Source organism: Abramis brama, assembly GCF_963993115.1.
Source record: "Abramis brama genome assembly, chromosome: 1".
NCBI classification, from domain to species: domain Eukaryota; kingdom Metazoa; phylum Chordata; class Actinopteri; order Cypriniformes; family Leuciscidae; genus Abramis; species Abramis brama.
The window spans coordinates 56042320-56065037 of record NC_139963.1 but is presented as its reverse complement, the minus strand read 5'-3'; the positions used below and the strand labels follow the sequence as shown (position 1 = coordinate 56065037).

The following is a 22718-nucleotide window of genomic DNA, read 5'->3' as shown; positions in this document are numbered from 1 at the left end:
ACTTGCGGTGTGTGTGTTATCCAGCTGATGTGGGCGTTTCACAGGTTTGCGAGGATCGCCTCAGATAATTTGCGTATGAATAGCGCACACTCTCCGTGGGTGGGGTCATATTAAAACCTAATGAGCTGAGATGAGAATGACTGACATCTCTCTCTTTTCATACAGATTACATAAACTTAGAATATTTGTTTTTTTTAGAATAATTACTTAATTTAAAAGAAGAGAATTCAAGTTTCATGCCTGTGTGCCTGTATTCCTGTTTGACTGAGTATTCGCTGAGTTATGGTTCATTTTCGGACGCGTTTCAGAATTTACTTCACTGACAGAGAGAAAGCAGAACTCGCATCATGTTTATTTTTCTTTATTTGGCGAAAAGCACAACACTTTGTTTTTATTGTGAGCATACACAAAAATAATACAGACTTAACAGGATCGATTGATGTATGACACAAGTATGTAAAATCAAAATCAGCAGATAATTTTTAATCTCTTTTGCACTGATATGAACAAAAACGAGCCTATCGCGCCGGCGCGATTGCCGACCTCAGGGGGTTAAGGTACACACTGGCATACAAGATGACAGTACAGATGGACCAAAATACATTGTCTGCAGCGGCATTTTTCAAACTAATGAAAACAGCATATAACCAACCAGAAACAAAATATAGGACAGTCTTATAGTCAAATATAGAAGTTTTACATCCTTTTCACTTTTGTACACACATTGTAACAAACATGTCAACAGACTACATATTAATGCTAATTCACAATTTTACTATTTTTTTCCCATTTTGTTTTTGAAAAGTGTTAAACCTTCTCCCTTTCACAATGGCAAACCAAGCATATGAACACACATTCACACAATTTAAACACTATTTAAGGTCCAGTCTGTCTGTGTGGTACACATTTGTCCACCTATTACTCGACCAGTCTGATGTAATTCTTGGTGCACGCCGAGGTCTCAAGTCATAGCGGTATCTGTCAAGATCATTCTCATTAACAGTCAAGACATTGTTCTGAGACCCAACGTCAACCTGGAGGTCAGGCAACCAATCAACACTGTCCACAGTTCCTGACAGATCATGAGCACTGGACATCACAGGGCGACAATAGTCATCGTTGATTCCCAAGTCTGTTAGGTCTACAGCAGTAGCACCACCACTTGTTTCCTCCGGCACTTCATTTCTACAACAGAAACCCCCGTGGGCTCAGTCTCTGTTTCAACAAGCGGTTCCCAGGTACGAAAAGGAAGCAGATTTACGACATAAAATACACCTGCGTCGGCCCCTGTACTCGCATCTATGAGTCTGTACTGCCCTACTAAGGCAAAAGACCTTAACTCACCAGAGTGTGAAACTGAGAAAAATGACTTTAAAGTTATCTTAATGTCCTGGCAATTGAGTTATAGGTATAATATTGTAATTTTCACATGTTGTAGTGTATACCTTTATTAACCCATCTACAAAAAAATGTTGAACTCAAATTTGACCTTTGACCCTTTTTCGGAAGTTACTGTATTCTGCCTTAGCATTGCCCACAAAATGACAATTGGTCATACCAAGGCAAAAGACCTTAACTTCTATTTTATAGCCAATGTTATGCTTAAAATGTAAGCAATATTAAAATTGGACTCACTATGATAAAAATGGCTTCACATGTATCAACAAGAAGTTAAAGTAGTGAGAATAGTTGGAAAAGTATGAATGGTTTTAATTAACATGAATTTCATAAAACAAAGTTGATTAACATCACTAAAGTATAAAAGATGTGGAACATTTAAAGTTTTTTTTTTTAAAAACTGACTCTAAAACTGAAGACTGTGTGTGTGTGTGTGTGTGTGTGTGTGTGTGTGTGTGTGTGTGTGTGTGTGTGTGTGTGTGTGTGTGTGTGTGTGTGTGTGTGTGTGTGTGTGTGTGTGAGAGAGAGAGAGAGAGAGAGAGAGAGGTGCGGGCGCGATCGAACAGTGGGATCGCGTCCGCGCCTCTCTCTCTCTCTTTCTCACGCACGCGCACACACACACACACACACACACTTCAGTTTTAGAGCCGGTAGCAAGTTTTAAAAACTCATGGTGGATGTAATGGATTTGCCTTCTCGTCGGTTGTTTGACATGGATTTTAACCAAGGTTCAACAAAAGGTAGGCTCTAAATCAGTGTTCGAATTGTGTCAAAGCTTTTGGGGGGTCCCCCTCAAAATTTTCCTGGCTCAAAATGAGGCGCAGGTGCTAAAATCCCAATCATGTATTTTAATAAGATAATTAAATGGGTATTTTTTTCGTAAACCATCATATACTACTACTGTGTTTCCCACAGTATTTTTGTGGGTTGATCTCGGTACCTCTAGGGGGGTCCTGGGGCATGCCCCCCCCGGAAGAAAATTTTGTACATTTTAAAGATAAATTCATTAATCTGGTGCACTTTGAGTCCCCCGAATCTGCGGTTAAAAATAAATAATCCACCCGCCAACCTCCCAAACCTATATGATATTCTCTGATTTAGATATCTGCATCTGATCGTCACATTTCAATTATTCAAATTCTCAGTGTTAAGCATGATAATATGATAAAATATCACACTGAAGTAGGCTGATTTAAAATTAAGATTTATTTAAAATAAAAGTTCTTCTTTTGTCAAAATTACATTTCCAGCCTAAACAGAGGCTTTACTCACTTCAAACTTAAATTGTCAATGTTTCATTACATCACTGTTGGAAAACACTCTTATCAGAATAATTTTTTTTAGCTTTATAAATGGCATTTCTTTCCCTAATTTTTACTCTATACTCTTTCCCTACTCTCAGGGAACTGAGGTTACGTTAGTAACCGAGTAAGTTATTTCTTATTTAATTTTTTTTTTGATATTGAAAATTGTTTTAATCAGGGCATTTGTCCGGTTGGGCAAGTACAATTCTCTTTCACTTGTCCCTTAAAAAACACACGCACGTGTCCCGGACAAGCGTTAATGTCGAAATTCTATTCAGATCAGTAAATTACCAAACAATCATAAAAGAAAGAAATATTATCTTACCGTCATCGTGAGGTGAAAATGAGGATCCACTCTACCAGACTCTCGTGAAAGTGCTTCTATAGCACGAAATTTATTTATTGTACCATTTATTCGCCAAAAATAGTTTTTGCGTGCATATGATACGCACTTAGTACGCACGTACTCCACACCCCTAATCCTACCCAAGGGGTTTGCAGTGCGTATTTTACACGAAAAAACAAAACAAAAAACAAAACCTTTTTTGGCGTATAAATGGCACGATAAATAAAATGTATCTGTTTATAAATTCAATAGTCTGTAAATTCCTTCAGAAAACAGCGTGTGGCGCACTTGAGCGTCTGTTCAGACGCAAATCTAATTTGAATTACTTTCTAATTGGAGCGGCAGCGCAATACTTTGATTAAAATATATATATATATTAGGCTACCTAATAAATTATGTTTCTATTATTTTAGTTTGAATGAAAAACCAGGGGACCCCCCGAGGTAATTTTTTTGGGCCATATGGGGGGTCCCTTGATGCTTATGGGGGGTCCCGGACCCCCCCAGCCCCCCCTCAATTCGAACACTGCTCTAAATTATTCCTGTTGCTGGTGTAATGGGTGTGTCGTTGCGGCTCCAACCAACCAACTCGCGTAGTTTTCAGTCAGTGGACTGTCATTGGCAGGCGAGAGCTAGCTATGAGAAGCATATTTTATTTCAGTTGTACATGTAGCTTTGTATTACGGGCTGTGAATTAAGATATCATACAAGCCTGCTCTATTCAGCGCTTGTTACTGGATAAATTGTTGATTATGGCTCGAAAAGTGTTTGTGTCTAGTTTGTGAAGTAGTATCGCTAGCTTAAGGCTACCGCTAGCTATTATTGGATGTTAAAGATTCAAAGCCATCTCCACCATCATTTTCCCCCGAGAGTATGCCATTCTTCAAACCTAACAAAAGCAATCACTGTGAAAAATGTACATGTGTGTCTGAGGTAAGGGTGTCACGATTTCGATTTTAAATCGAAATCGATCGAAATTAATGCTCAATCTCGATTATCGAATCAAAAAATGGAATCGTCGATCCTGCCACGCCCCCATGTCACGTCAGCTCGGCTTGCCAAGCGGGGGAAAAAAAACACACGTGTTGAAGTGCTGCCAACTCTCACGCATTCACCGTGAGACACACGCAATTGACACTTTTCACACGGACAGAAAAATCGCGAAGCAAAGAGGACACGGAGACCGACAAAACAAAAACAAAATCTCAGCTCTCAGATTCTGTCAATTTTATTACGAAATTCAAACAATAAATACCGCTTTGGCGCTTGTAAATGTTACGTGACAGATCCCTAGCGCACGTGAACCGATCATCTCTACTAGCTAATAGTAAAAAACACGAACACTGTTGAAAGATACAGTACAACTTACCAAAATGTATATTCCTCATACGTAATATCGATCAATCAGTGTTTTTCATCAGCGTGAAGAGGTCAATAACATAGCTGGAGAACAATTATGTCACATTTACCTCAGGAAAGCCATTTAATGACCATAATAGGCTACAGCACGTAGTTGGCAAGAAAAAATAGCTATAGAGAGTATTTTGCTAAATATGTGTTCTATATTACATATTTATTATATTTTTTACTTATATCATTAAATAAAGTTATTATAATAAAAAAACGCATTACATTTAATTATTTTTAACCTTAAATAATAGCCTAGTATACCAGCTGATAGGGCTCTCTGTATGTTTACAGCATTAGGTGAGTTGTTTTTTTTCTTGAGACAAGTTAACGCCCATCTTGTGTAGCCTACCTAATATTTATCCAAATGAGTCAATATTAAATCAAATCACAATAATTGAATTGAAATAATAAAAAAGCGTAGCTTACCAGAAATTGTATCATGTAAACATTGTAACATGTTGTCACTAAACCTAATAAAATTCAGTTTAGTTACTAAAATGTTAGTGACAATCACAATACACTTATTGTGATGCAATTTTTTTTACAATCAAACAAATCGAGAATCGAATCGAACTGTGACTTTAGAATCGAAAATGTAATCGAATCGAGGATTTGGAGAATCGTGACACCCTTAGTCTGAGGTGATTTAATTGCTACATCATAACCCCGTAACTCCAGCGCGGCAATACTTTGATGGTCGGTTAGAAGGCAGAGTGCCGTAACTTCACGGCAGCGCACCCGTAACTTCATTCGAGTGTTCAGGAGCAGCGAGAAACGAAGGCATAAAGCCGTAACTGACGTTACGGGCTTCTACCATAGTTTCCCTTTTGGCTTTTTGAAGTTACGGCAAAAACGTAATCTTATTCCACCCAAAAAACAATCGAATTGAAACTTGATGTTTGTCTACATGATAAAACTTATGTTTATTGTCCTAAAAATTACAATAACTCATTTTCGCCAAAAATTTAAGTTACGACCTTTTGCCTTAGTGCGGCAGTGTAGTTCACTTCTGACAGTTTTTGAGCCTGCATATAGAGGCGCTAATTTAGCCGTGAAGTTTGCCAGCGCATCCGAACGGGGATGAGTCTTTACTCTGACCAACTCATCTACAGAGTAAGACACAGGCCGACGTCTCTTGTCGTAGTACTTCTTTCTTTTGTCATGGTTTTCATCCAAAATGGACCTAGCATGATCATGTGCTTCTCTGATTGATGACTCCAAGCTTTCCAGGTATGGGATACCAGGTTCATCCCCACTATCACTGTTCAGCTGAGTGATGAGGTCAAGAGGGATATTCAATTCTGGTCAATGTGAAGAGTGGCTCAGCATGGCGGGCATAATCTTGGATGAAACGCCTATAATAGCTGGTCATTCCTAGAAACTATCTGACTTGTTTCACATTAGCTGGGGTATGGAAATCCGTCACTGCTTTCACTTTTTCCTCATTTGGTAGGATACCATTTGGGGTGATTTTATAACCCAGAAAGGTGAGTTCGCTCCTGCAGAACTGGCATTTTGAAAGCTTAATAGACAGTCCCGCAGATTCCAGCCTGGTAAGGACATCTCTCAGGTCCACAAGGTGCTGCTCGAAAGTAGGCGACGCCACCACAATATTGTCTAAGTAGACGGCACACGACTTATAAATGAGACCCGCAAGCACTGTTCATAAGCCTCTGAAATGTGGCAGGCGCATTGCACAATCCAAAAGGTAAGAGCCAAAACTGAAATAACCCACAGTGGGAAATAAAAGCAGTCTTTGGCTTGGAGTTCTCCGCCACCGCCACCTGCCAGTAGCCTCTGGCCAAGTCAATGGTGGAAATGAAAGACCCTCTAGCAAGGAAGTCCAGAGATTCATCAATCCTCGGGAGGGGATAGGAGTCTTTGACAGTGAGCTTATTTAGTGCACGATAATCGATACAGAACCTTGGCTCTCCCGAATGTTTTGGGACAATTACAACTGGGGCAGCCCACGAACCAGAGGCGGGTTCAGTTATTCCTTCCTTCAACATGTCCTTGATTTGAGACTCAATGAGTTCCTTTTTAGCAGGAGAAGTGCGGTACGGGGCAAGGTGAACCGGTTTTGCATCACCCGTAACAATTTCGGGCTCTACTAGAGAGGTGCGTCCTAAATGTCCATCAAACAACCCGCTGAAGGTCTTGAGCATTTCACTCAATTTATTTTGCTGCTCGTTTTTTAGGGATGATTCTGCAACCTTCTCAGACAGGGCAGAAGAATCAAAATCCAGGCAAGACAAATCAGAACTAGGTATTGTTAAGTCAGCGCCCTCTAACTCCTCAAGGGGCACCGGCTCATCGCCAAGCACTACCGTCCTGGACGGAACATTAATCGAAACTGAAGATCTCAACATAAAATCCATTCCCAAGATAACGGGAGAAGAAAGATTATGGACAAAAGCAAAGCGGTGATAGAAACGCTGGCCCATGAAACCCAAAGACAACCAAATGACACCCAGCGGGCAACAGGATGCTCCATCCGCAAGATGAACTGGAGGTGCAGACCATGGTTTTAATCGTACGTCCCCCCCAGGAATAGTTTGTACTAGGGTTGCGCGATATGCTCCATTTTCATATCGTCCTATCGTCAGCCTGTGAGATCGGCGATACACGATATTATCGTGAGGGGGCGGGGCTTACTTATTTGATTATTAACTTGCTTATTTACTCATCAATTTGCTTGTTTTATTACTTCGTTTTAAATGAGAATCTTTTTTCTATTTTGCTAGCAAAGGTGGAGTGTTTATTAATAGGCTAAATCAGGTTATTTCCTGGTATAGTGAGGTAAAAAAAAAGATCCTAATCATTCTTGTATCTGACTCGGAGTATTTCAACATGTCAGCGGGAAATTTACGGACACACATTATCCTCTCATGCCGTTACAGATCTGCAGCATTTTGACTGTTTGACGAGATGTGAACACGTTTTAATTTCTTGATTCAAGAAAGAGTCGGAGTCTGCGATATATGTCCTCCTACCAGTGCTCTCTCTGTCTGGATGCACTTCACATGCGCACCGCACTTCAATAACGCAGGTGTTTTAAATGCCGGGAGAAATCAGAGGCAAAAATCTAAAAGTCGATCGGTTATACGCCGACTTAAACTTATGACTTGACTCTGATAAAGGAAAACGGGTTAATCCGTTTACATGACCACATGCATTGTCAGTTTATTCAGCATAATCGAGTTAATAACGTGCATGTAAACGCGCTCAATCCCTGAAAACGAAAGCAGAAACGGACTGAGCTTTCGCTGCATTAACAGCACGTTCTCTCAGAGTCGACGGTGGATAACGGTAGGCTACAGCAACTATCTTAATTTACTGGCTGAATATTTCTCTTGTGGACTTACATTATTGACAGCGAAAAAATTAGAAGAATATTTCTTGTTAAACAAGTTTGAAGTTGCTTGTGATTTTCACAGATGGCAGAGTTTCACAGATGCTTCGTGAACTAAAGACTTTTATTAGGCCTAGGCGGCCTATATCATTTTATTGATATTATTATTATAATTAATATTTTGTAATTGTATTGTTTTTAGTGTTATTCGTGTCATTAAATATTTTGTTAATGTGCTATGGAAACAAAATACTGACGAACAACGATGCCGCGTCTTCATCTAGGCTCTGTATAAAAATTATGCGTCTGTTAAAGCACTCTTGACAATTTGTGAATGGATCACCTTGCAATGAAATTTCGTTGTGGCATGTAGTTTTTGTTTTGTCTGTTTTAAAAACATTTTCTTTGAGGAGTCCTCATACGCGCGTGATATGGCGCAAGTGTGGTTATGTGGTGATGTCGTTATGAATTTAGGCAAGGCAAATATAATTGTAGTTCCTAATTAATTTAATAACTATACTAGCTTCATAATAATAATAATGATTTAATACATTAATGGAAAAACGAGCCAATTATCGTATTCATATCGTCAAAGGCATCTGTCATCGGCGATATCTCTGTCTATCGTCGATACACGATACTATCGTCTATCGGCACAACCCTAGTTTGTACAACCGCTGAACGCACCGCAGAGAGAGAAGCACCAGTGTCAAGAGTTGCATCAAAAACTTGTCCATAAAGATTAACCTTCACTCTGAACGGGGTATTCCAATAGGATGTGGAAACAATATCCTCCACATGACACAGCTCAGGTTGATCACTCATGGAACCATCAGGTAAGCAAGGCACATTTATCTTCTGGAGGGAGGATTGCCCCGTCTGAACGTCCTCCCTCCTCTGACGTTTCCCCTCTGGGCAAAGTCTGAGACCACATTTCCATCACCAATGGCTTGGTCAGAGCCATCCATCCGTCCCACGTCCAACACTTTATTGACCGTATCTCTTGGGAGTTCTGGGTGCTCCATTGGAGACAAACGCGGCTTCTCTCCTGGACTACAAATTGGGCAAGTACGAGTGGTGAATCCTGGTAAGGAGCACTTAAAACAGTGAACATCCCTCATGGGCGTACTGATAGCTTGTCTCTGAGGAGGACACCCAAGACTTGGACCAAGGACAGCATGAAGCTTGTGAGCCCGCATAAGAAGGTCCATGACTGACGGTATGGGTGTGCCATAAAGAGCGACTCTATATTTCTCAAGCACGTGCTTCCGTATCAAGTCTATTTGCTCAAGCTGAGGTGGAGGGGACTTAAGCTTACGAAACTCACCCAACATATGAGCGACAAAAGTCGGCAATGGCTCATTAGGCATCTGCATATGGTCCAAAATGCCCCTCAGGACGCGTTCTTGATTGTCCGAAGGCAGAAAGACTGTCCTAAAGAACTCACAGAACTGATTCCAAGTGGTCAAATGTGTGCTCAGTGCTGCAAACCACTTTCTTGGCTCCTTTGACAGAAAACGTGGGAGCTCAAGGAGAATTTGGGCATCTGTGAGATCCAGGGAGGTCCTGTATACATTGAGTGACTGAAGCCATTCCTCAGGATTCACGGAACCATCTGCAGCGAACACGGGTGGCTCGAGCCATGATTGGTGAAGCATAGTAGTAAGTGCATTTGTTGTTGCACTCATATCCACAGTGGGTGGCTGAGCAAATGTAGGTGCATTACTATAAGCTACATTAACTGGCACTGACCTTGGAGCCGTCGACTTATCCTGCGCCAAACTTGTAGATAGGAGTACTGTTGGACTGTTTTGATCCTAGTGTGTTGCCGTATTAGGAAAAGACTCGCGAGAGTTGCGGGTGCGGGAACGAGATAATAACGTGAATGTAGATGTTGAAGGAACTGAATGACTCGTGATAGTCGAAGTCAATAAAGAAGAATCAAACTCTCATTCTGGTATTTATTGAACAAACAACATGGTGTCAGAAGTGGGATACCGTTCCTGGAAACATTCATCGGACAACTTCCGTCTCTAGGAAATAACCTACGCTAAGCTTTGAAGTCTCGTTCGTGGTAAGCAACAACACTATAATGGCAGATGGATTCAGACGTCCGGATCCTCTCGTCTTTGACGAGAATGTGGCAGAACACTGGCGCAAGTTTGAACGAGAATACGATATTTTCATTGCCGCCGCACACAGTGACAAACCTGCCCGAACCAGAGCTTATATACTCCTCAACCTCGCCGGACCCGAGGCTATAGAGAGGGAGCGATCATTCACTTATGCGACCGCGGTACTAGGGGCAGACGATAACATCGTTACTCCAGCTGAATCTAGAGAGGACCCCGAGTGTCTTAAAAGGAAGTTTAAAGAAATATGCAACCCTGAAACAAACGTGATAATGGAGAGGCACAACTTTAACACCAGATATCAAAAACCTGGCGAAACGATCGAGGCATATGTGAGTACATTAAGAAATCAGGCTAAAAACTGCAATTTTGGTGCATTGGAAAACGAACTGATAAGAGACAGACTGGTCTGTGGAGTAAGTAGTGACAGTGTCAGACGCACACTGCTAAAAGAGACTGACCTAACACTGTCTAAAGCAGTACGCATTTGCCAAATCAGCGAACTTACAGAAAAACATAGCAAAACACTCTCCACACCCAAAACTGCATTAACCACCAGTGTAGATGCTGTACAAATAAAACATAAAAAAGTCTACAGCAAAATGAAGCGCACTATGAAAGAAAATTCACCATCAATTTCCAGCTGCCGGAATTGTGGGGGTACTCATCCAGCAAAACGTGACCAGTGTCCAGCCTTTGGCCAACAGTGCCATAACTGCGGAAAGCAGAACCACTTCAAAGGCCAGTGCAGGTCCGCCAAGTCAACTAGACCGAATAGACAGGTAAACCAGCTATATGCCGAAACAGACTCTGACAGTGACAGTCAAGACACATTCACCATTGAAGGCGTGTCTTTGCATGACGATGTAAAGGAAACTGACAAGGAAGGACATTGTTTTGTGATTGTCAATGACAAACAACTAAATCTGAAAGTGGACACAGGCGCGAAGTGTAATGTTATGTCCGTACACACATACAAACTTTTCCGGCACGCTGAAGAATTGCACATGCCAACTAAAAAAGTCAATCTTGTAGTGTTTGGCGGATCTATGATCAGACCAATTGGCACAGTGACACTATTATGCAGGCTGAATGAACAACAGTATAACCTGCAGTTTCAGGTTGTGAAAGAAAATGTTCACTCCATTCTTGGCCTGCAGGACAGCCTAGATATGAAACTGGTCACCTTCAGCAGTGAAGTGTTCCATTTGGACTGTGTAAAAGATCACACCCTGTCACAGAAAATGTTTCAGGAATATGCTGACCTGTTTAAAGATGAAGTCGGTAACTTACCGGTAACATACTCAATGAAACTAGATCCAGAAATAACACCTGTCGTCAGCCCTCCACGTCGTATCCCAGCTGCCATGCAAAAAAAAGTGGAACATGAGCTCCAAAGAATGCAAACTCTGGGAGTAATTGAACCCGTGAATGAGCCCACAGAATGGGTTTCAAATCTGGTGGCCACCCATAAGAAAGAGACGGGTGATGTGCGCATCTGCATAGACCCCAGAAACCTAAACAAGGCCCTCATGCGCCCCCACCATCCCATGCGCACGGTGGAGGAAGTTGCCGCTCAAATGTCAGGTGCCACTATCTTTTCCGTCCTTGACGCCAAGAGCTCCTTCTGGCAAATCAGACTGGATGACGCCTCATCTCTCCGTACAACATTTACAACTCCATATGGCCGATTTAAATTCCTAAAGATGCCGTTCGGAATTAGTACAGCTTCAGAAGTGTTCCAAAGAGCCATGGAACAAATCTTCACAGGATATCCATGCGCTATAATCGTGGACGACATTATAATCGGCGGCAAAGATCCTGATGAGCATGAAAGAAACCTGAAAATGGTACTGGATCGTGCCAGACAGGTAAAACTGAGACTGAATCCAAGCAAATGCAAGTTCGGACTCAACGAGGTGAGCTATGTTGGGCACACATTCACAGATAAAGGACTAAAAGCAGACCCCAGAAAAATTAAAGCAATCAGTGAAATACCACCTCCAGAAGACAAGGCAGCTCTTCAGCGCTTTTTAGGGATGATAAACTACCTGGGCAAATTCATTCCTAACTTAAGTGAACTAACCACACCACTACGTCAGCTGCTTCACAACGGAGTGGTGTGGAATTGGACGGAGCACCAACAGGATGCTTTTGACATGCTCAAAACCTGCATCAGCAGCCCACCTGTACTCCATTACTATGACGTAAGACAACCAGTGACGCTCACCTGCGATGCTTCACAATATGGTTTAGGGGCTGCTTGCCTTCAAGAGGGAAATCCGGTGGCATACGCGTCTCGCACACTGACCCAAACGGAGATGAGATACGCGCAGATAGAAAAAGAACTCCTGGCAGTGGTCTTCGCCTGCTACAAGTTCTACGACTACATCTACGGCAAGCCGGTCACGGTCGAGACAGACCACCAACCCTTAGTCACCATTCACAACAAACCATTTCATACCATCCCAGCGCGCCTACAACGCATGATGCTACAGTTGCAAAAATTCGACCTGACTCTCACCTATAAAAAAGGAAAGCACCTCTACTTAGCCGACACCCTCTCCCGTGCACCGAGACACAACGTCAGCCCCCAGATGTCAGAACGGCCAGAGTTCGAGGTGATGACAGTTCAACTAATATCTCCACGGCGCCTTGAAGAGCTCCGCCAACATACTGCCGCAGACACAGTATTGCAGAAACTCAGCCATTTCATTCAACGGGGCTGGCCAAGACATCCGTGCAGCGTACCCATAGAGGTGAGACCTTTTTTTAGTTTCCGTGATGAACTCACCGTCGAAGACAGGGTCATTGTGAAAGGAAACAGGGCAGTCGTGCCCACTGCCTTGCACTCTGAATATCTTAAGGCGCTACATCTGGGACATACAGGAGTCGAATCCACCAAGAGTAGAGCGAGGGAAAGTGTTTTCTGGCCATCAATAAATGAGGACATCCAGGCTGCTATAATGGCATGCAGCGTCTGTAACAGCCTGAGGCCCCACCAGCAAAAAGAACCGCTAAAACTGCACACAGTCCCGGACCTGCCCTGGTCGCTTGTCGCCACAGACATATTTGAATGGAAGAATCACCACTACCTGGTGGTTGTTGATTCATACTCTGGGTGGTTTGAAATTGACCGACTCAGCAACTTGTCTTCACTGACAGTCATCAACAAGCTAATGCGTCATTTCTCAGTCCACGGCATACCACAGAAGTTGTTCTCTGACAATGGTACCCAGTATACTAGCCAGGCCTTCCATGACTTTGCCCGAACTTGGGATTTCCAGCATGTGACGAGCAGTCCTGAGTATCCACAGTCCAATGGCCTCAGCGAGAGGGCTGTAAGGAGTGCAAAGAGACTGTTAGAGACCACAGAGAGAGACGGGACAGATTTTTACCTGAATCTGCTTGGCCTACGAAACACACCCCGAGACAGCACTCTGGGCTCACCTGCACAAAGGCTGTTATCCCGTCACACTCGAACTATTTTGCCCATCTGCAAGCAATTGCTGAAACCAGCTGCAAGAACCCCGTCCTGCATCAAAGCGCAATTAACAAAGAAGCGGTGGGCACAAAAACACTACTATGACAAGACTAGCAAACCACTACGCCCTCTGGCACCAAACCAGGTGGTAAGACTCCAAACAAAAAAGGGACATGATAAAGTGGGAATTGTGAAGAAAAAGTGTGAGGAACCACGCTCATATGTGGTGGAGTCCGAAGGGAAGGAATACAGGCGTAACCGACGCCACATCCTGCCACTAATGGAGCCACAGCCTCCAAAGAGCACCACTTACACTGACGAATTGAACACAACAGGAAACACAGTTGATGCTGACATGGACAAAATGCAAGGGGTTGAAAGTACTGAACAAAGGCCCTCAGAACAGTGTCACAGACAACTGAGCCCAGAAAAATCTCACACCAGCGTATACCAGCAAAACATGGAACCACAGGCAAAGAAATCAGTTCAAGCCACCACTTCCATGTATGTCACTAGGTCCGGCAGAGTTTCTAGGCCAAATACAAAATACATGAACTGAACTTTCTGCTCAAGTATAATTAATCCAACATCTCAGAAATAATACAGTGTCCTTTAGGATTTGCATAATGTTTTTTTTTTTGAAGATTCATTTAGTTGTGGGACATCCACAGAGTTCAGTTGAACCAGGTTATATATATATATATGCAAAGTTATCTTTTATCTGTTGTTACTGCAGAGGATTTTGATTCTAAGTTGTTTATGTTCAGGAGCTACTGCTAAAGAAGGGGGATGTAGATAGGAGTACTGTTGGACTGTTTTGATCCTAGTGTGTTGCCGTATTAGGAAAAGACTCGCGAGAGTTGCGGGTGCGGGAACGAGATAATAACGTGAATGTAGATGTTGAAGGAACTGAATGACTCGTGATAGTCGAAGTCAATAAAGAAGAATCAAACTCTCATTCTGGTATTTATTGAACAAACAACAAAACTGTAAGGCGTTGAGCTGGCTCGGGGAGCTGAATGTGGGGTAACAGGCACGGTACACTCTTGATGTGCCAAGCGGTCCATCATGTCCTTTTGTAGGTCGATCAAGTCGCGAAGGCACTGCTGCAGCACTGCCACTTCTGCTTGTAACAGCCTGACTTGAGACCGTAAATCTCCAACAGTATGCTGTGATGCCCCCTGTTGTAGAAAAGAGTCTGCATCTGTGGGCCAGTCAGTTAGGTCAGATTGAAAGTCAGGGTGAGTAGCCATTATGTATGAAAACACAACTCAATCAATTAATGCAAATAATAAATCGAAATACAGTAAACTTACACAAATATGAGAGTCAAAAGCCGTACTAGCTCAGTAAAATGCTACTTTTCCACACCCACAAGAAAAACAGCATTATGTAAAAAAAAAGTCTCAGAAAATTATTTTCCCCTTTAACTGCAAACCAAGATATGTTTTACAACAGTATAACACAGCAATGTGACCCACATAAAAAAAAAAAAGTATCAGAAAAAAAAGATGAAACACTAGTGACTTACACAATAGTCTAAAAAAAAATGTACTCAACCAAGTGTCTTTGCCAATTGCGATCTATTCCGCACGTGCTGGCTTGAAATGAGCAGACACGCACAAAAACTAGAAGAGAAAAACCAAGTCCCAGACGAGTATTTTTGCACACAATCTTCACTTTCCACCGTTCCTTATTGTCATTCGTGCATAAATGTCCGATTTTTTTTTATCTGTTATGTCCCGATGCAGCACAATATAGTTCAGTTCAGTTATTGATCCACAAGGAAAAACGTCGATAGAAAAACAAAAAAAAAATTCGTCCAAACGTTTATATACTACCAAAACAGTTAATATTTGGGCGATCCACGAAAATAGTATCAACAATCAGTCAAAACTAACAAAAAACACCAACATCACCTGAAAATCAGTCACGCACCGACCGCATGGTGCCCATAGATAGCAAGCTAGTCGCAGCAATGGAAAAACTCCAGCAACGAAATCCTCTTCCAAAAAAAAAAAATAAATAAATTCGAACCTCCGTGTAGACAAAGAACAAAAGATGACCGGTGAATCCAGTTGTTCGGGCGCCAATTTGTAACATCTGTCAGAGAGTTTGAAGTCTGCCCAGATGAAAAATACAAGACAGTGCAAACGAACTGGTAGTTCCACGAGACTTTTATAGATGTTTCTTCTCAGTTAAGCACACTCTTCACATACATGATGAAGAGTGAATGTTTAAAGGGGAAAAGAAAACACTCTGAAAACACGCTACAAATCAAAGTAGAAGTAAACACATTACATTACAACAGTCAGCAGTAGAGCGGTCATCTTCCTCTTTGCGCGAGCAATCTCACTCTCACTGTGCGTGCGCGCCCACATAAAAACAGCACGCATACAATAACATCTAGAAGAAGTTATCTTAATGGCTATTATCTATTATCTATTATAAAGGCTATTATCTTAAAGGCTATATTGATAAGTTATCTTATCAATAACGCCATAGAAGAAGTTATCTTAAAGGCACATTAACATTCATGTCATGAACACTACTTAACACTAGGTGGCCGTTACAACTGGCTCTACTCTTTCTGATGGCTTCATACGTTTGGCAATTGTAAAATATTAGTGGTCAAAGTCATAAACTGCATGTAAAATCCTTATAATCCCCAATATTGACCTCCTACATGGGTCATACATGAAAATTGCATAAATCTATTAAAGCCTAGTATGACCTATGTAGGAGGTCAGTTTGAGGAATTATAAGTAAGAGATAACGTAGAGCGAGGCAGTTGTTATAGTGAATACAAGCCCGACAGGCTGATCAGGACCCCTACGCGATGCGGATGCTATACATTATCTCACTTATTACATGGCTACCTACCAAATAAATCAATAATTTGACACAAAATATGGATTTAAAAAGGTGTTTATTGATTTAAAAACGATTGTATTGCTTCCGCTAAAGAAAATAGCCCGTTCCGTCTCTACGGTTAGAATCCTGCATCCATAGCAACGCTCTGTTTTTCATGGCTTAATAATGTCATTGATTCAGGAAAGCTGAAGGTTTTATGGGAAGCAGCTCACTGTGTTTCACTCTCATATAAACCAGGAATAAATGATACAGTAACATCTCTCTTCTCAACTACTGCCACTGTAAGCTGTGATGATTGAACACAAACTGCATGTCATGATCAATATGAAAATATGATGTTAATGTCCTGATGCGTCTGAACATTCATCTTCTGCAGCTCCAGTCGCTTCAACAACACTGACTCCAGTCAGAAGCTCAAACTCTGAGAAGACATCAAGCCGAACTACAGCAGCAGCTTCTACACAAGGTTCATGATCACATGATCACTGTCACACATCATCAGTCTCTCGCTTCAGTGGTTTGCACTGGCTCTCACAGACTGCTTTATCATCACACATATTATCTACAAAAAAAAAGCTCTTTAGTCAGATTTGTCAGTAAAATAATCATAATAAACAGCTAGTGTAACTCACGCCACTGCTATGATAAATTAATTAAATCATAGTGAGGATTTATTAAACACAACTCATCCCAAGTTAGTGTGTCATCCCAGCACCAGAACTGAGGGACACACTGGTACGGATCAGCTCTAGACTACAGCAGTTTATAAAAGAAATGCCTTGTCATTATGTAATCCTATTTCTGTTTCCATCTTGTTTTTAATAGTTGTAACATCAACTTCAGCAACAACACTGATTCCAGACACCACACCAATCTCTCTGAATCCAGGTGTGTGTGAACGAACTACAGCAGCAGCTCCTACACAAGGTTCATGATCACATGATCACTGTCACACACATCAACCTCGAAGGATTCCTCAATATTTGTGCATTTTAATGTTTTCATACAGGAAACATTGTATGTTTTAGATGCCGTCAGTAAATAGATATTCAACATTTCAATGTTTCTGCAAACTTAGAAATGCAAGTGTGCTAAAAACTCACTTATAAGTTATAACATGAATATCTATGAATGAATAAAGCATCAAATAGATTTATTTTTAGTCAATGGCGATAGTCATTCTCCTCCGGACACCTTGAGATTGAAGTAAGAAGATACTGATGACAAACATATCCATCATTTCTGTGATTAGCAGCTCAAGTATTATGTGATGATGATGATGTGTATATGTGGCATTATGTGTTGAACTGAACTAACAGACGTGATCCACAGATCCAGGAGAAACTGAAGTCAGTGTGACTGCTGGATCATTATACAGAGGTACGACACGTTCATTTATACTGACAGCTTTATAACATTAAACTATCAGTCAGTCTGTAAAAGCTTCATCAATAACTGTTGATAGTTGAATACCCTTGACTTCAGTCATGTACAGTTTCTCTTCTTCCTCTCATGTTTCCTGCAGTGATTGTGATTATTGTTGAGATCGCAGTGTTTGCTGCTCCTACTGTGATTCTTCTTCAGATCATCTGTGCAAGAAGAGCTGGTGAGTTTTGAGCCGCACACAATCTGATGATTCACACTCATCTGATCTGGAACAATCTGCAATCATGATAAAAACACATATGAGAGGTCAGTCAATGCTTTTATTTTGCAGGGAGGAAGGACTCGAAGCACCCAGAGGAAATAGAGATGCCGACAATATTACAGTAAAATACTGGCGAGTTTTGAGCAAATCTGCAACAATATTTAAAATAGCAAAAACTTACAGAGGATTGTTCATTGTTTTATTTTCTTCTTCTCAGAAAAAAAATCACCCTGAAGAAATAGTGACACCAAGTTTAGATTAAAATGTGTCTTTTTTTTTTACAAATAAAAGGCCAGATTTTTTTCATTAACATCCCAGTCAACACGTTGATCTCACAGTAATCTCTCCATATGATCACAATGTGAGTCACAAGTGTAACCTCACAGCGCACTCACTGTGTGCTCATATTATGGCCACAATGTGAAAAGATGTTAGTTAGTTAAAGTTTATTTCGGTCAACTTCAAAAGAAAAAAATAAAGAAAAACAATTTACAAGCAAACATAGAAACAAACATTAAATTACAATGTAAACAATATTTAAAAGAGAGAGAGAAAAAAAAAAAAAAAAGTTGATCGACCGAAAAGGTGTCGGCTGAAGCTTATGCTTATTGCGCCGATCCTTTTTGCATAACATTTATTTTACACACAACACCAAGTCCCAAAGTCATCATGCATACAATGACTAAAAGAAAAAGAAGCTAAATTCATTCAGTTTTGTATAATGTGATCTTTTTAAAAAAAAAATAATTTCTTGAAACTACTAATGGATTTACATATTTTCAATTCATCATCGAGACTATTCCACAGTTTAACCCCCTGAACAGACAGACATCTCTGTTTGACATTGGTTCTGATTTGAGGTTTGCTGAACATAAGTGTTCCTCTGAGCTCATAAGGAGTAGATTTCATCTGAAACAAGTTCTGGACACAATCTGGAAATTTATTATTTATAATTTTATACATTATTTTGGCTATTTTAAATTCCACCAAGTCATTAAATTTTAATAGGTTGGAATTCATAAATAACTTGTTTGTTGGGTGATAATAATCTGTTTTATTTATAATTCGTATTGCACGTTTTTGCAGAATAACAATTGGTTTTATTATTGTTTTGTATGTATTTCCCCAGATCTCTACACAATAAGTCATGTATGGCACTATTAGAGACTGGTACAATATGTTTAGAGCCTTTGTATCAAGAATGTGTTTTGTTTTAGACAGGATAGCCAGTGTTTTAGAAATTTTTAACTTTATATAGGTTATGTGAGATTTCCAGCTGATCTTGCGGTCAATGATGATACCTAAGAATTTAATTGCATTTACCAATTCTAGTTCAAATTTATCAATTCTTATCTGGACTTTTGTATTTATTTGTATTTGTATTTGTATTTATTTGTATTTATTTGTTTTTCGAATGCGCATGCGTCGCATCTGAACGCGTTGTTGTCTTTGGAGCTCCATCGATTGATTTATAATTCTTGATTTCTCTTTAAACTCACTTACAACGAACATTTTCTATTTTTCCTCACCTCATAGTTACAACGCGGACTGTTGAGCAGACGCGTCTCAAGCCTAGTGATCCAACGCTGGATACTCTTATAGGTTACTCCTGTGGATCATGGCTGAATGCGTCTTCTCCGCACTCATTTACAAACAAACATTTTTTTCGCCTATCGTGCGTCTACTCCACACCCGTACCACTAAAAAGACGGATTATATCCAAGACTTAAGCCATAAATTAGTATTAATATTGATAGCATCACTGGTAGCGTCGTTGCTAACTTAACTTACTGTCCATCTGTTACAATGGCGAATATATCAGATGTAAGTAGTCTACCTTTTGGTGCAGGTGAGGACACATTTAAGCTACACGCGGTACAGTCTGACCTGGAAGCTGTTGAGAAACAGATCCACGACCTTTTAGTGAGAAAAGCCGAGCTGATAGACCGGCGTTTGGCTCTTGAAACATCACGCGCCGATGCACACAAATCAGTGATTAACGTTACTAACCCGCTGACTCCGACCTCGTCTACTCCGTGCGTTTCTCAACATCGGTCCCGAGCGTCGAGGCCGCGATCAGCTATGGTCTCGTTTACGCCGGCTCCAACATGCCACCATGAAGCCTGGATATTTCCGCAGCGGAAGACGCGAGTCAGGTCTAGACCAAGAAAACTCTCTCCGACCCTCCTGGTTTTCGAGATATCCACACAAAACCGCTTCTCCCCTCTTCGTGAAACAGAACGCGATGCTGTGATCATCGGTGATTCCATCGTTCGACACGTACACGCTACGTTAAATAAAAGTAAGGTGCATAGTCACTGCTTTCCTGGTGCTCGTGTTTCTGAAATCGCTGCTCGCGTTCCCGAGATTCTGAAGGAGCGCGTCGGAACTGTGGTCCTGCACGCGGGAGGGGCCGACATCAGGCTGCGCCAGACAGAGGTTCTGAAGAAAGACTTTAGGAATCTGATCGATACGGTACGCAGCACATCGCCTGATATAACGATCATTGTGTCAGGACCGCTTCCCACGTACCGACTAGGTCATGAAAAGTTTAGTAGATTATTCACGCTAAATGAATGGTTAATATCATGGTGCAATGAGCAGAAACTGCTCTTTGTAAATAATTGGAATCTGTTTTGGGAGCGTCCTAGGCTTTACTGTGCTGATGGCTTACACCCAAGCAGATTCGGATCGGATCTTCTGTCAGATAACATCTCCAAAATGTTAAATACCTTTTGACTAGTAACCAAAAGTCCAAATCATAGTCTCTGCTGCACCAAATTAACTGATATAAATAGTGTAGAACATTGCATAGAAACTGTGTCTATTCCTCGTTTAGTGAGATCAAATAATAAATCTACTGCAGGATCTAGAAAAAATCTAATTGTTATTAAACCAGAAAATGTTGCTATTAGTAATCAAAAACAATTTCTAAAGCTAGGTCTTCTAAACATTAGATCACTCACACCTAAGGCAGTTATTGTAAATGAAATAGTCACAGATAATAGCTTCGATGTACTTTGCCTTACTGAAACTTGGCTTAAACCAAATGATTATTTCGGTCTAAATGAGTCTACTCCAGCAGGATACTCCTATAAGCACGAGCCCCGTCTGATTGGTCGTGGCGGCGGTGTTGCAGCGGTCTATAGAGATATTCTCAATGTTACTCAGAAAACGGGTTATAAGTTTATTTCGTTTGAAATACTTGTACTAAATGTTACGCTCTTAGATGTTAGAAAAAAATCCATATTATCTCTAGCCTTGGCTACCGTATATAGACCGCCTGGGCCTTACGCTAATTTCCTAAAAGAGTTTGCAGATTTTCTCTCAGATCTATTGGTCAATGTAGATAAAGCATTAATTGTTGGAGATTTTAACATACACGTAGATAATTCAAATGATGCGTTAAGGGCTGCGTTTATAGATTTATTAAATTCCTTTGGGGTCAAGCAAAACGTCACCGGACCAACTCATCGTCTTAATCACACACTCGATTTAATTATATCATATGGAACCGATCCAACCGATATAGATATCATTCCACAAAGTGATGATGTCACTGACCATTACTTGGTAACTTGCATATTACGTACTGCTGTAATATGTCATGCTGTGCCGCGTTTTCGACCAGGCAGAACAATCCTTCCATCCACCATAGATAATTTCTCAAATTGCTTATCTAATCTGTCTCAGCTGCTGCCTGAACCCAAACAAACAGATGAACTAGAAGAACTAACTAGCACTATGAGCACCATTCTCTCTAGAACATTGGATGTTGTTGCACCCATTAGATTAAAAAAGGTCAGAGAGAAAATGAAAGCACCATGGTACAATAATACTACGCATGTTCTAAAGAGAGAAACCCGTAATTTAGAGCGTAAATGGAAACAAACTAATTTAGAGGTCTTTAGAATCGCGTGGAAAGACAGTATGTCACGTTATAAAAAGGCCCTAAAAGCGGCCAGGGCTGAGCACCTCCGCAAACTAATAGAAAACAACCAAAACAATTCTAGGTTTTTATTTAACACCGTGGCTAGACTAACAAATAAACAGACATCACCCGAACAAAATATCCCGTTACAGTTTAGTAGTAATGATTTCATGAACTTCTTCACTGAGAAAATAGAAAACATCAGAACCACAATTGTAAACGTTCAATCCTCAATCACACCTTATAATTCTGCCTCAATTATCCCCCCGCAAGAACAATTACAGTGCTTTACAACTATAGAACAGAAAGAGTTAAATAAACTTATCACTTCATCTAAAACAACAACATGTTTATTAGATCCTATACCAACTAAACTACTGAAGGAAGTGTTACCTGTAGTGGAAGAGCCTCTCCTCAATATTATTAACTCGTCTTTATCTTTAGGTCATGTTCCAAGAACATTTAAACTGGCAGTTATAAAACCTCTCATTAAGAAACCACAATTAGATCATAATAATCTAGCAAATTATAGACCCATTTCAAATCTACCTTTTATGTCTAAAATACTAGAAAAAGTTGTGTCCACTCAACTGGGCTCTTTCTTGCAAGAAAATGATATCTATGAAAAGTTTCAGTCAGGATTCAGGCCGCATCATAGCACTGAAACTGCGCTCGTTAAAATCACAAATGATTTACTCTTAGCTTCTGACCAAGGCTGCATCTCAATACTAGTTTTACTTGATCTAAGTGCTGCGTTCGATACTATAGATCATACAATACTCTTAGATCGACTACAAAATTATACTGGTGTTCAAGGACAAGCATTAAGCTGGTTTAGAT

The 22718-nt window shown here is 40.8% G+C and overlaps 1 protein-coding gene across 1 annotated transcript in view; it reads left to right on the top strand.

Annotated features, from left to right (window-relative positions):
• Window positions 1-18133, top strand: part of LOC311074061 (uncharacterized protein) — a 51600-nt gene extending 33467 nt beyond the window's left edge. Inside the window, exons 4-8 of the mRNA XM_084100331.1 lie at window positions 16676-16765; window positions 17125-17187; window positions 17632-17679; window positions 17825-17905; window positions 18017-18133. Coding sequence (XP_083956457.1) covers window positions 16676-16765; window positions 17125-17187; window positions 17632-17679; window positions 17825-17905; window positions 18017-18072 — 338 coding nt within the window. The 3' untranslated portion in view covers window positions 18073-18133. The remainder of the gene's footprint in view (window positions 1-16675; window positions 16766-17124; window positions 17188-17631; window positions 17680-17824; window positions 17906-18016) is intronic.
• Window positions 18134-22718: the final 4585 nt, after the last annotated feature.